At 40.6% G+C, this 15,633-nt stretch overlaps 1 protein-coding gene across 3 annotated transcripts in view; it reads right to left on the bottom strand.

Annotated features, from left to right (window-relative positions):
- Positions 1-2,743: 2,743 nt before the first annotated feature.
- lrp8 (low density lipoprotein receptor-related protein 8, apolipoprotein e receptor) overlaps positions 2,744-15,633 on the bottom strand; it is a 214,811-nt gene continuing 201,921 nt past the window's right edge. Inside the window, exons 16-19 of one of the 3 annotated variants that reach the window (XM_059340547.1) lie at positions 14,574-14,969; positions 9,481-9,549; positions 6,096-6,286; positions 2,744-4,004 (exon numbers count right to left, since the gene is read on the bottom strand). In XM_059340547.1, the coding sequence (XP_059196530.1) occupies positions 3,966-4,004; positions 6,096-6,286; positions 9,481-9,549; positions 14,574-14,969 (695 nt within the window). In that variant the 3' untranslated portion in view covers positions 2,744-3,965. Of the gene's footprint in view, positions 4,005-4,079; positions 6,287-9,480; positions 9,550-14,573; positions 14,970-15,633 lie in introns of those variants that run through there. The other 2 variants (XM_059340549.1, XM_059340546.1) reach the window with 2 other exon arrangements.

Below are 15,633 nucleotides of genomic sequence, written 5' to 3'. Positions count from 1 at the left end.
TGCTGCCATTAGTGCACTGATTAGCTCCTAAATGATTCCTGAAAGCATGAATCATGAATGTCCAGAGACAGCACACTGTCAAAGCATGTCCTCTACTACCACTACAATAACTCCCTACTATGTGATGAATGACAAAAGTCCCTTTCTGGACTTTTTCAGTGTCCTTCAGTGGAGACGGCTGCCTTCAAGGTGGCCACAAAGTGGACCAGCCAATCTGTCTTCACACTGTAGCAATAATAACTTTTCTACAATGCCACGCTCAGTCACCTCAATAAATAAGCAATTTATTCTCCTAACTGCAAACCCTCCGTATGGAACTCCATTAGACCTACAGCAAACATGGACATGAAGGAAACTGGCTGAGACCAGGGTTCAATCCAGCAGAGGGTTTGTGATTTACTTCATCTTAAATTCACAAAAAAATCTGACCATTTTCATTTTTCTTTTCACCTTGCATCATCTTTATCTTTCCTATAGGACTTAGACTTTACGAAAAAGTTTGAATTTGTAACAAATTCCACGGCCATCATACCCACTGAAAATAATATTAATATGCAGCTGTATTAACTAATAACGATTTCCTACAAATATATCCAATATTCTGCGGAAAAACAAACACAAATGGAGCTACCAAACGAGGCCAGGATCATGCTGAGCTGAGTCACAGTCTAGCCCACCGTGTAATGCATTTTATTTTGCTTCATTTGTACAAGGTTAGATAAAGGAAGATGGCTTCCCCCTTGTGCTCAATCCTCCTTCATTAGATAGATGTGGGGGAGTGCAGAGCTGGAGAGGACTATAATTTACCTGTCTAACATGCCACTTGTCACATACAGAACATAGAAATCCCCCACAGTGCATCATAAACCGAGAGGAGAGAGCTCCATCCTTCTGGGGGAGGTGAGCGGGAATGAGTGTCAGAATACTGCGTCACGATATCAGCAGAAATCCGGCAGAATAAATGGCCCGCTATTCATCTTCCAAACACAAACATGTTCGCATACGGTTTAGTGTGAATCCTGGCAGTCATTTCCTGCCTACCTTTGTCTTTGTTTCTTTTTTTGCCTCCCCTGTGGTACCCGAGCATCCACACTGAGCAAACATTTCTAGGAAACAGTGAAAACTATGAATAATAACTACCATTAATCAACTTGTTGTTGTTTGTTTGTGTGCACATACTGTCTGCATAGTATGATGAATATATATGCTGAGCCTGCATGGGAAGACGTTAATGTTTGCATTCTGTACTTGTTTTTGCTTGTTGTTAAAAAAAGAATGTGACATGTTTCTTAGCTCCACTAGGCTAAAATGCAGCATTTGTTCCTCCAAGAATGGAAGACTAAGTGTGCTCAACACCTTCAAGATGCCCTTTCTTGAGGCTAAATGACATGCAGAATAGAAAAGTTGTTCATTTGCCATAACTACTTGTAACAGCTATTATATTAACTTGTCATAACGGCCTCTAGTAATTCGATATTACAACACATTATGAGCAATTATTGCAATAGTCACTGGGCATGAATTCCATCTGATTCACTGGGCTGGAAGCATGTCTGTGGCAAGCCAATGGAAGATCAGCTCTTTACGCTGGTTTACACGCTTCCTCTCTATCCAGCCTTCAAATCAAATCAGCGATCGACTCAGTCAGCCTCGGCATATTACTCATCTGCTCGTACAAAAACAAGGCCGCTAACAACCACGCTGAACAGTCAGTGACAGCGGAGAGTGATTCCTTCCAAACGTGGGCTTGTTTTGCGACAGAAAAACACAAAGCCACATTGTTAAACAAAAAAAGGGGCGGGTTACTAAAGACGAAGACTTTAAGTTAAAGCAGAGCTGTGAAGCCACTGAAACACTCAGATTTATATTTACAGGGAAGATATGAAACCATGTTCTGTCAAATCAAAGGGGAAGTGATGTTGTGGGAGCCATACCCATAAGACTAATGTAGTGTTTAAGATTATCAGAGCCAAAAATACAGCAAAAGCAGACAAAAACTCACACTTCGCTCTATAAATCAGTAAGACAACTAAATATGTACCTGTTCTCCTCTCTCTTCTCCGTCTCTTTACATTTTCATTTCTCTTATTCTGTCAGGATATGTGAAAGGAACCTCACGCGTACTTCTTTTCTCCGTTTTGCTGACATTTGTTTGTGTCACAAGATAAGCTTTATATATTAAGACAAGGTGAGGAACAAGAGGAGACACCACAGGGTCAAACGGCATCATCCTTACATATTACTGCGCAGTGATCAACTGGAGTAACCAAACATAAAACTGTGGTGGCTGTGCAGAACCTCTCTCATGCCCTACTTCATATTCGACTTTATATTACATTTTTTAATTTCTACAGAATTCCAATACAGCCTGTGCTACTATGCATTTAAATGACAGATCCAGAAACAACATAAAATGTCCTGTATTTTTAATGTCTAAACTATTTCTGTTTATTTATTCTGTATACAGTCAGGGAAAACAATATTAGACTACTGTTTTCTCCAATTTCTTGTTCATTTTAACGCCTGGTACAACTAAAATGTACATTTGTTTGGACAAATGTAATGATAACAACAAAAATAGCTCATATGATTTTCATTTAAGAGCTGATATCTAGACATTTTTCTTGGTTTTCTTGATAATAACCAAACCCAGTATCAAGAAAACCATGGAAAATGTCTAGATATCAGCTCTTAAATTTAAATCATATTAGCTTTTTTTTGTTGTTATCAATATATTTGTCCAAAGAAATGTACCTTTAGTTGTACCAGGATATAAAATGAACAAGAAATTCAAGAAAACAAGGGTGGTCTAATAATTTTTTCCATGACTGTATTAAGGTTGAAAGTCACAGAACTGTCAAAGCACCGTTCATTTCTCAAAACAGTCACAGGGAGGTGTTTTGTGACACTCTGTGGTCTGAAAATGAAGTTTTACCTCTAAAATATTGATGGCAGCCGACACAAACATAAACAAAAAGTCAAGAACAAGCGTGAGCCCCAACACCCACCGCAAATGAACAAACAATCCCATGTTCATTATCGACTGTACGCATACCTCCAATACCAGGAGAGAGGATTACCCATAATCCTTTGCCTTTTCTGCCCTGCTGCTTTTTGCCTTGAGGCACTACCCTCTGGTGGCACAAATCCTACAATTCCCCTAAAAAAAAAAAACTCCCTCCCTTACTCTTTCACCCCCAAATCACCTCCAAACATGCAGACAACCTCGTCATTTTTCCCTGTCTCCTTTCCCCTTGGCTATATTTAGCTTTGCCTGCATACATACAATATGTCAGGGGGGCAAATGTGAGAGGAAGGTTGTGAAAAAGGATGACACTCCTTCGTTTTAAAGAAATCTGTCATGTCAGCTCAAGATGTAAAGGGAACTGTGAAGAAAAATAACGTCCTTGCATTCTACCGTTTATCCTTGCCAGCTTGAACAAATGCCTGTAGTTCTGCAGCTCTGAGAGATGCTGATTACATATTTACAACAGCAAACACACAAATAAATAAAACATCATAATATGAGGAATTAAAAATAATGCATGCCGGCTTTTTCCCCCTGTACGGTGGCCAGACAGCCTTCTATTTACAATGTGCACTGAGACAGCCAAATGAGGTTAGTTTGAACAAAATCATCAAGCAGCATTTTACACACCACTACAGCTAACAAGAGGCAGAGAGAAGAGAGGAGAGGAGCAGAGACTACTGATCAACTAGCACTAAGGGAAGTAGTAGTGGCTAGTAGTGGTAGTAATGTTACTCCAGAGGAGAAAGTATAGGAGAGGAAGAGGGGATTTACAAGATGTACATGTCATCCCTGCTCCTTATAAAAAGGGGAGGCAAAATGAGGACTCCTTCTCTTTCTCGTCTGCGTTGTACTGGCCTCATTGTAGTGGTGTAGGCTGTGGTGAGAGGAGGGGCCAGGATGGGATTGGGGAGGGGGGCAGGCTGCTACCCCGCCCTCAGGGATAGCCATCATCCTCCAGACTGAGTGCCACGCGCTGCAAACAGCAGATAAAAAGACTGTTACTACAGTAGGCTGGTAAAGGAGAGGGAGAGAGAGAGAGAGAGAGAGAGAGAGAGAGAGAGAGAGAGAGAGAGAGAGAGAGATACATGAGAAATGAAAACAGAGTGAGAGCATGATGGACACAGAAAAAGGAAGAAATCAGGTGAAAAAGAGAAGGCTAGATGTCACCCAGAAAAGAAATGGCAGGTTCGTATAGAATCTATTGTCCTGCTCCTCACTTCTCCGTCCTCTCCCTAACCTTCCTCTTCTTTTCTTTCCATTCCCCCCCTTGTTCATTCCCTCCTTCTCTGGCTCTAACTATGTGAGGAATGCAGGATGCTTCCCTTCGGCTGCAAATGTCTGGCCCACATAATGCCAACCTGATTGGTCTGGCTGTCTGAGTTGCCACACTGCCACAAAAGGAGAGGAGAGGAGAGGAAAGAAAAGAAAAGAAAAGAAAAGGGAGAGGAGAGGAGAGGAGAGGAAAGAAGGAGACAGGAGAGGAGAGGAGAGGAGAGGAGAAGAAGAAATCAAATAAAAAATACAAGACAATAAAATAGATTTGTGCAGATGTAAATAATAAAGCTGGGAGAGAGGAGAGTAGAGAGAGAATAGTTCCTCTCTGCAGCCCTTCACAGAGGGCGGCTGTTAATTCGACCTTGAATCTTAATATGACTCAGTCGTGCACCTGTTTCCTGTGTGTGTGTGTTGGTGTGTGTGTGTGTGCCTCCAGCCTGTCATCATGCCAGTGATACCCAGAATTCTTTGCCTCCTTTCTCTCTGGAGCAACACAAAGAAATCTGTGTTACCATGCCAACCGATCAAAGCGCTAAACTCCCACCCCCCTATAATCCTTTTTGGCTGCCCTTGCCTGCTCGCTTCCGCGATACCTAAAACAACAAATATATCCCATGAATGTCATAAGTGTCTGATACATTTAAGTGCATTTCTGTGCACAGCTGGCATTTTTTCTGCAGAAAATGCAGTTTCATGCCTAATAAGTGATTCTGAATGCATCTGCACCAATGGGAAATCAACAGGGTCGTCTGCTACTCATGAAATGTGAAGATTCATGATTTCTGCAACTGCACTCGAGATAGAAGATGAGATAAATTCTCTGGGACTGTCCTTGGGTCTGATTTGTGCTTCCCATTTTTATCCTGCATGCCTTGTTTACGCTGTAACGACAAATAAAAATAAAATCAACGTAAGAGCAATGTCATTATGTTACTATCCACTCTAAAAATCTAATTTATTTGCAGAATAGTTCGGTTCTGTGCTCAGCTGTCCTTTTTGTCAGATTTCTGAGGCGACTATAAAGCTATTTCTATCTTAACTAAAATTATTTTTTGTTTTACTAAGAATTCAACAGCATCCCATCATGCATCTCTCTCTCCTTCATATATAAACTGCACGCCTCAGTGGCCCTCGACGATTCTTTCTTATCTTTTTTAGCAGTGAACATAAAGAAAGAATTCCTCTCTGACGGGGATGCTACCTCGTGGCGCATATTTGTTGTTGACCTTGTGGAGAAAATTTTACTTCTGCATCAGCTGCTTCAGTAAACAAAGATGATATGTGTCTGTGTCAAGAGTTTTGTCAGGAAACGGGGGCATTATAAAAAACATATACCTCCCAGTAACAGAACAAACACTTCAACCACTAGAAAAACTAACACAAGTACAAGTAAATGGGGCGGGCAGATTGGCAACAAATACATGATGGTGATAAACAAATGTACTGTATGATCATGGTTATGAAGTGAAATAAATGATGTACTGGTGAAGGGCTTATGTGTGTATGATTAACATTTTCAGTGATTACTGCAAAAATGATGTGTGAGATTTTGGGCGTGTGCGTGTGCAAGCCTGTTCTTTCTTTCCACCAGGCCTACATGTACAACAAACGGGCTTTTCCAAACCCCTGCCCATCCTCCCATATCCCCAAATATTCCAAACTTCCTGTGCAGCTTCTCTCATTTGCCGCTGGAGAGCATCGGCGCCCCTGAGTACCAGTGAGAGTTGCTGTCTGTGACACCGCCCCCTAGTGGAAGCGCTATGAATGGCTGACTGTGGCTGCCACTCACTGCTGGGTACACGTGGCCGATGGACTCGCTGTGTCGCCCGATGTGGATTTCGTCGTCGTCGTCCTCCGTGGTCTTGCGGTACACCGGGTTGTCGAAGTTCATGCTCTTGGTGTTCTTGCGCCGCCAGTTGCGCCAAACCAGGTAGGCGCCGGTGCAGAGTAATCCGATGACCACTGTGGCAAGGATAGGGACTGCATGTGTTTAACACACACACACACAACAACACACGGCGGGAGCGTTAACACAGCCCAGGGGACACATAGCGGCGCTTTAAGCACTCACACACACAAACACGACTCACACACTTTATGTACTGAAGACTCATTATTATCAGTCCTTATTTTTCAAATCAGTATATATTCTTATACACATCTGTAAGACAGGTACGTAGTAGGGCTGCAACTCATGGTTATTTTCTTTATCAATTAATCTGCCAATTATTTTCTAGATTAATCGTTTCATCTATAAAATGTAAAAAAATATAGATTTAAAAAGTGAATCAAAGTCCAAAATTATGTTTTTAAATGTCTCGTTTGGCAGTCCAAAACCCAAAGATATTCAGGTTAATGTAATAAAACAATTAATCAATCATAGTTGTAGTATAATAGTTGATGATTATTTTTCTGTCAACTGACATCACAAGTTTGTAGAGAAATTAAATCAAGTGGAAAAATGCTGCAATGAGACAAAAAACTACTAAATTTGCCAATTGTACTGAATACTACTGTTCTGAATACAGTGTAAAATAAAACAGGACAATGACTTTTTGAAAGCATTTTGTTTGTAATTATTTTAAGGCCCTAAAATGACCTTGTTTGTATTTATCTTCACTCTGTAGAGAATCTGGTCATCTGCATTTTTCACAAGAGGTCTTTGTTAACTGTAGCTAAACTGCAGCCATTTTTTTTGCAGGAAAAAAAGCAACAAAAAAAAAAAATTGACATATGAAGACATAAAATCCTTGTAGGAAATTAATTATACCAGGATTTCCCCACAGTGATTTACATAGGAGGTGGGCCACCAGATTAGGAACAAAGACCACCTCTGCATACATTAGCAAAAGTTTAGGCTGAAATGAAACATCCACTTCCAGGGAGGAGCAGATGTGCTTTTTTTTCAAATAAAATCAATCAACCAATCAATCAGCTGTAGGATATGTATATCAGTTGCTAATGTAAAAGCTGTGGGTATTTTTTCAGTGAAAGTGAAAATAATGAGCCTTCAGACTGTGTATATCTATTATATTCCTTTTGAGTCTCAATCATACAGAATGATCAAAAACACAAATAAACATGAATGCACATGCTCAATTTGCAATGAATGCCTGCATGCACCATCACACATACCACACACACTCAAACACATGCAGACACAAAGACTGAACCGCACAGACTTTTCTATTAAATATTGTAGCATTCAGTTCCTGAAGCTAGTGATTAGGATTCTTTTTTAATAAAAGCCCTGCAAGGTTGCTTAAGTGTCATCACCACTTTCTTTTTCTGCTACATTTGGGCTATGATTTATAATTTTGCACTAGCCTGGGCAACAAAAAAAAAAGACAATCTGCAGACTGTCTGACTGTGGTGTTTTTGGATGGGGTTATGGGAGGAGAATGGACAGGGGAAGGAGAAGAGGGGAAAAGAGGGAGAAAGGGGGAGTGGAGGGTTTCAGATAAGCTCTGTCTCTCTCCTCTCATTACCATATCAGCATGACTGCCTAGTTGGCCTTTAGGACCTGTGTGTGTGTATGCATAGTGCATGTATGAGTTTATGTGTGTGAAGAGACCCACAGCCAAACCAGAGGTGTGTCAACGAGGAGAGATAAAACAAGTGTGAGTGTGTGTGGGTGTGTTTTTTTGTGTGTATGCCCACGTCCATAGATGTGTCTGTGTCCCCTGTGGAAGCCCCATCTAATTGCTCTTTTGTTGGAAAGGCACTTGAGATCCCTGTGTGACTGGGCTGGAAACCCCAGATCCTCCTTTGTTCTTCTCTAAATGCACACTGGTTTAAAAAAAACATCAGCTTTTGTCTCATTTAGAAAAATTTCACTCCAATTACAGCCTGACTTTGGCTAAATACGATAATCATTGTTGGGCTGCTTCCCCTTGTGGAGCTGTGGGTGGGCGTGGTGCATTAACGGATGTGAGCGGAGAACTGGGGTGCAGAAATCCGGCCCTTGTGGACCTCCAACAATAATTAACGTTTCAAAGCTGCCAAAAATGTGCAGAATAGAGGGGATTTATGGCTGCAATGAATGGCAGGAGGACAGAATGAGGGATGGAAAGGGTTAACAGTCTCGGGGGTTGTTTTAATGAGCTAATATCTCAATCGTCGAGAATGAAAAGAGAAAAAAATTGCTATACGATGTTTAAGAGCTCCCATAATTTATCAAAGTATTCAATATTAGGGATGAAAAAGATCTCAATTAGCGACATATGCTGCTGCAATATAAGGTCATTTGCACATTCAGCGGATTTCTTAGTTAGGTTATGCATATAAGTATTACATATTTCCATAAAATTATCATTTTAATTAAAGCTAATAGAATAGATTGACTTCACTAAGATGGTTAGATTGGAAGAACTTGTATTCTCTTTGCATGCTAAGCTTATATTAGTTGTACTGTAGCATGGTGGTGTAATAGTGTTTTTTCTAGCCTGACAATAATGTTATTTCCCAGGTGATAATTTCCACTGCTCCAAGCCAAAAGTGCAATTTTATCTCATTAAGCCTTTTCCTCATATTCAAAATCTGATTCCAGCAGCAGTGTAACCCACTCTCAGCCCACTGGGTCCCTGAAATAGGTCAAAGCACTGGATTGATTGCAGTGTGAGCATACTGTACGATCAGAGTGGGAACATGAGCTTAATGTTATAACAGCTGGTCAAATGTGATGACAAAACATGAACTGAATTTCCCATTTGCTCAAATCTCATTAATAATGACATAATGTGCACATTACAAAGGCTCGGCCATCGCCAGCTGATGAGCTTACTGGCCCATAATGGCTTTTTGTAGCCCTAGGCCAGGAGGCTATTGTTGGATAATACCACAGCTCAGTACATTCGCTCAGTTACTAAACTATTATTTTGCGCTCGAACATCAGCTGAGGCTGACACAGGTCTTGCATGTTCAAAAGACACAAATTATTGCTATCAAACCTAAAATACACTTATTTTAATCAGTCAGGTGGGAGTACAAACACTCAAACAAACCCAGCCACTCACACACACATGCTAGTGCACACACATGCAGCATAAAATAACACACCCACACACAACGTGCAGGACTTGATCGACAAGCAGAGACGGAGAAGCGAGGAGGGTAGAAGCAGGCAGGCAGAAAGCGAAGGAGACGAAAGCAGCGAGAATGTAAAGAGTACTCACCGATAGGAATGACTATCCCCAGAACAGCTACTGTGATGTTGTTACCTATGAGATAGTGATCACTCGCAGCTGAGAGGAAGAAGGGAAAGAAAAATACAAACTAAGCAAAAAGTTTAATTCCAAAACACCCTCCCCAAAGGCCTTGCTAGAGAGAAACACAAGTTTGAAGCATTGTGCTGGAAAAAATATATTTGCATAATATAAAAGCAGAGAATCCATCTGATTTCACTTTGGACTGCTGAGGTGTTTTTTTGTTTTTGTTGTGTAAATGAAATGCAGATAAATCATACCAGGATGCCATATAAATGCAATGAGATGCGTTTTAACACTAGAGGAGACAAATGCAATTCCGGGACGTAATGCATCAATTTGTGCTAATACAATTCAAAAACAAATTTAGATTTAGGGAGCAATACATCATTCAGCAGAGGTGCGAAACATGCTGGATAGTCCAGCTGACCTTGACTTTGTGTTGTAAGTCTTTCTTTTTCTGCAGCACGTCTTTGTATTGTGTCACAATAAAACACAGAAAACGATTATTCTGGACACGCTTTGTATCCCTACTCCACCTTCAACTCTCACCCCAACAGGTCGCTTAGCAGAGTGACATTAATCCTGCTCCCAACCCTCCTATTAGCAGCAGGCTAGCCATTAGCCAAAGTGTGATCAGATGGCTGTAATGAAGTCTAGTGAGGAAGATTAACAGAGAAGATCACAGCGCTGGTCCTGCATACTGATTGGCTCATTCTAGAAAGAGACTCTGTGTAGATGTATGCACTGAAAATGCACAGATGGGAGTTGATGGATGGGACATACAATCACGACATATTTGCTCTCATAAATGTAATCATATAGAGGATTAAGTGCATTGCGATAAATGTACACACGCCCACATCCACACCCACCCATACGCACACACACAGACATACTGTCACATAAAGAGGCACAGCAGGTGATGCGACTTCAAACTGAGCAGTGAAGCATCTGATGTCCTGAGTCAGCAGAAGTGAATTTGGCTTTTCTAAAAGTATGAGTGACGTCCAATGGGCCCTAAGACTCTAAAAGGCGGATTAATAGAATCTTATTATAGCAGCAGTTATGAAAGAAGCAGTCCTGGAAAGTGAAGGCAAAGAGAGAGAAAGTGAGAAAGAGGAGAAAAAAAGCAAAAATGTCTCAATTTCATTACGACTATTTTTGCTGGAGGGATTTTGAGTTCAAAAAGAATTTGCTGTTTGCCTTCAATGAAAACGTCCCTATTTATATTCCCATATTTGGCTCATTTAAATATAACCCTATTACAATGTGTCAGCTACCTACAGTAATTAATATCAAGTCAGCATATAGAAATATTTATAATAACTCCATACATTGTTGGTCATACCTTAATGAAGATGTATAGGGTCATAAATGTCTTGGAAGTATATTCCACTTAAAATGTCCTGTTCTACCCAAAAAATGAACAGCCATCCAAGTCTGAAGACAGAATATATTCACAATAAGGTTAATGGCCACAGTTAAAGCATGTTTACATTTCTTCAAGTCAGTCATAAAAGAATGATGGCAATAAGTCAGTCATAAAAGAATGATGGCAATAAGTCAGTCATAAAAGAATGATGGTCATATGTATATTAAAACAGTTTTCTCTTGCTGTGATCATTCCTCCTGCTCATTATGGCCATTACAACATACTTTTCTAACATGCTTACACTGTGAGTGATGGGGGCCAAAATCAGCCCAGATAAAAAGATTGGTCGTGTTTCCATCAAGGAATTTCTCCCTGCATTTTGAAGAATCACATGATAAGAGCTTGATGGATACACCAAAATTCAATAAAACGTTCCGAAATTTCGCTCACTTGAGGTGGTTTTTGTCTTTTACAGAATATAGTTATTGCACTAAACGGAAGATGGAAACAGTTTTACTGAATAAGTTCTGATGTAGTGAACATTTCACTCACATGACTGATCAGCTGTTTCCGCTCTGCCAGAAAACCCAAAAGAAGAAGAAGCTGTTTCCGCTGTTGGCGACTTCTCTCCATTTGGCCAAATTTGCCCAATTAGCAACCTCTTTTTGTATTTTTTCTCTTCTTCTACTGATGGATAAGCCTAAAGCAATACATTACACTGCCATCATCTAACCAAAGTATGTTCATACGGTTTGATTATTTGCTCGAAACCAGTTGATGGAAACTGACCTGATTTACATTTTCTTTAATGCAACATTTCAAAAGGTTGCTTCAAATTCACTTTGACTTTAATTGGCACATGATATGTAATGTTTTTAGCACCCTTTAGGTCCTGCGTAAGACACAGCAGACACATTAGACACATTGTTACTGAAACTGTGTCCAGTAGTTTTTTTGTTTTTTTACCCAAACCCTGATTGTTTCCTAATCTTAACCCATTCTTTTTGTTTTACATACATTTACTACATTAACTACATATTTAAAACTGCAAACCAGTGTATCACAAGTAAGAAATGACAGACTGTGGAGTTTCAACTAATGAATCTGTGATTAGAAACATACAATGCCAACTTTTTTTCTGGAGACTGGGTTGGACAAAATCCACAGTCCTGGTTTTGTGCAAAAATGTATTCCAAAGCTAATATAAAGCTTCAGCAATCTGAGTTAATTAAAAGAAGTGGGTATCTGAAGTTGCAGTCCTTTTAGAACAGAATACATTACTTTGTTTCTACAGTCAGTGTTTTGGTGCTGAGCTGTGGTAAAGGGGTAACAACACAAACATTTGTCTCATACTGCTGAATCCTATTAACTTCAGACAAAATTTGGGATTAATTTCTGCACAGGACGAGGACTGTGGATTTTCTCCTTCAACATTTACGTTGACAACACTTTCAGAACTGATTCAATGTTCATATGAGCACCTGAACCTAGCCTTTTAACAGCATACTGAAGTCCTGTCCCATGATGCAGAAGGATTAATGAATAATTACTGGCATCGAGGGTCATAATTGTAAGAGCACAGATGCATATGAGCTTTGTGTACCAGCTGTGGTTTATCTTTGAATCCTGAAACTCCTGGTTCTTCCTCGCTCCACCATGCCAGCCTGAACGCCGCACATGTGTAACAGCTGATGCCTACACACTTGACAGTGTGCACTGAGCTGAAAATTATAACACATGGCCCGTGGGTTTGGAGACGCGTCTTGTTCATGCCCTATTTTCTCATCCGTGTCTGCTCCACCTCTCATCTGGAGCACTTGTGGTGTGGTGAGGAGGCTGACAACTTCAGAGACTAGAGGAAACATGTTCTTGCTTCTTAGTTACTCCGAAAAACCCAGGACCCCAAAGTGATGAGACCAGCTGCAGCAGCCATTCTCTTTAACTCCCAGTAAATCACTTTCTCTCCAGCCTCCTATCCCATCCTTTCTTATCCCTGTTAATGCTGTTTTCCCTCCCAACAGTGTGTCGCTTTATAACTCCCACCCTCCCTGTTCAAGTGCTGGACTGTCATGTTCCTTTTAGTGCTCTGTTCATTCTTTTTCCTCCATGGCCTCTTTATTGCCTCTCACTGTACCTTCTCATTTAACAACCCTTAGTTTTACTCCTCGGTCTTTATCTCATTCATTTCCCCATCCTCCCTATGTCTCTAACTTTTCCTCCTCCGCTCACACTCACTTTCATCATCCCTTCTTTCTGCTTTCCTTCTGTGTAGCTTTTTCAATCTCAGCCCTTGCTCTCCTGGTTTCTCAATATAATGAGAAATGTCTCTGATGTAAATGCAATATTGCCAAATCTGAGTTCAAACACAGTGCAGCAGCTTGCAATCTTGCTCACTTGCCACCCAATTTTTCTTTTAATTCCTTCTATTTCTTCCATCCCATCTTTAATTATCTGCTGAGCCTACATCATTCAATTATAAGATGTAAGCTAAATAATCTTCTAAAGTGTGTGAGTAAGTTTGGCTTTAAAAAAAATGATTTAGCCATAGTAATAAAAGCTTTTTAAATATTTTCTTGTTTAGTTCATATTTTTTATATGTTGGATTGCCTTTCCTTTCACAATAATATGGGACAAAGTGCGTCCCTTTTCACCTCAGTACCGGACGGGTGCTTTTGTTTCTAAATACGGGACGATTCCATTTTTCAAGGGACGGTTTACAACCCCAATGGCGACACAAGATGGCGACGAGTGTAACGCCGAACTCGATGCCTCAAATGTGCCGTCCACAAGCCAATGGGTGACGTCACGGTGACTACACCTATTATCTATACAGTCTATGGTTGTACCTTGATGTAAAGGTGACTAATCAGGTTTTCCAACGACACAAAATACAACACCAATTGGTATTATTAAAGGGAAGAAATAGTTTACAGAAATAATGTTTGTTAAAAAACTTTTATATTTGAGCTGAAAACACAAATTTCTGCAACAGAATCACATGATAGCATGTGGTGTGAAGCACAGTGGTTTATCAATTTTGCTTTGTGGTGCTATCAGGGATTCTTCTCCGATTCCACATACAATTTGAGTCTTAGCGTGGCTTTGTGAAACATTGTTACTGCTGTTATATTGTGCTGTCATTGTTTGTCTGGGCAACAAACTGTAAAGCTGTATTTTTCTGGCGCGCCAGCAGAGCATGATTGGTGCAAGAACGAAGAATGCTGCCAGTTTCAGAGAGCGGAAGCGAAAGAAGAGGAGGAGGAGAGGGAGAAAGACAAAGAGAGCGAGAGAGGCTGTCAGAAAGTGAGGATGAGTGATGAGAGGTGTAAGGTGAGAATAGAGGGGACTGTCATTTGTTAGCTGTGACAGCTCTGTTACACGCTGCTCATGGGGGAGCGACACCAAGCAGACCGAGAGATATAGTATAGTGTGTGTGAGAGAAAAGCAGGGAGGGAGAGAGGCCGTACAGTAAATAGACAGATGGTCAGACAAAGAAACGAAAGGGAAGAGAAGCAATAGAGAGGAGGGAAACTGACTTAAGTAGTGGTTTTCAACTCCCTGCTGCTTAAATGGCAGGTGGTAGTGAAAGTGATAGCAGTGGAGCATTACACTCAAAGCACAACACACATACTGTTTGCATACACTTCACGCATTCCTTTGCACAAACACTGCCCACCCCTATCCTTACCTCTGTGGGAGAGGTTGCCGTTGCTCTCCCTCTGAATGCTGTTGGGGGCCACTGGGCCCAGCAGAGGTGTGTGTGTGGATGTGGTCATCTGACGTGTGCTGCTGAAGCTGGTCGTCTCTGTACTGGTGGCAGCGGGGGTCCGAGGCTGCTCCGTGGAGGTTCTCCTGGGGGTCTGAGGATGGGCAGGCGTGGTCAGGCGTCTGGTTGTGGGCCTGAGTGTCATAGTAGCAGAGGTGGTAGTGGAGCTTGAGGTGGTGGAGGTGGTGGTGGTGGTGGTGGTGGTAGTAGTGGTAGGGGGAGTCATGGTGGTGGTAACAGTTGTGGTAGTTGTTGGAGGGCTTGTTGTTGTTGTGGTGGTGGTGGTTGGAGCAGAAGTGGTTGTTGTTCTGGGTCGAACTGCACAAGAGAAAGAGAACAATAATCATTAGCTATAGTCTATAGCATTATAGAGTGTTGTATTGTTTAAGAACAATTACAATACTGTATCATGTGATTGTGGCAGTGTTCAATTATTATGCTCCACATATCTGGAGCAAACTCCCAGAAAACTGGAGATCTGCTGCAACTCTCAAATCTTTTCTTTTTGCCACTGCCTTTCAATAATTGCTAATAATGCACTGTGACTTCTATTCCTTCGATATTTTATATTTTTTATTTGCTCATTTTCAATTTTTTAAATTTTATATTTGAATGTAATTTTATATATGTCTCTTCCCAATGCTTTTAAATCAAGAATGAAGACTTTTATTTTATATTTTTTCTAAACATTTTATCTTCTCATTTTACATTTAATTTTTTTTATTTATTTGAATGTGATTTTATGTTTCTTTCTAATGCTTTTAATGTTTTGTGTAAAGCACTTTGAATTTCCTTGTTGTTGAAAGGTGCTGTACAAACAAACCTACCTTGCCTTGCTGAAAATTCATAAAAGATTTTAGTGACTTTAATTAACTAAGTTTTCGATACTGAAATAGGCTGTGGCTGACATGACTAATGAATGCCTAGTCTTAGGCATTCATTATTCATTCATTATCACTTTCACCGCCTTTTTAATAACCAG

This window comes from Centropristis striata, chromosome 9, assembly GCF_030273125.1.
Source record: "Centropristis striata isolate RG_2023a ecotype Rhode Island chromosome 9, C.striata_1.0, whole genome shotgun sequence".
Classification (NCBI taxonomy): domain Eukaryota; kingdom Metazoa; phylum Chordata; class Actinopteri; order Perciformes; family Serranidae; genus Centropristis; species Centropristis striata.
The sequence above is the reverse complement of the archived record's forward strand: the minus strand, read 5'-3'. Positions and strand labels throughout refer to the sequence as shown.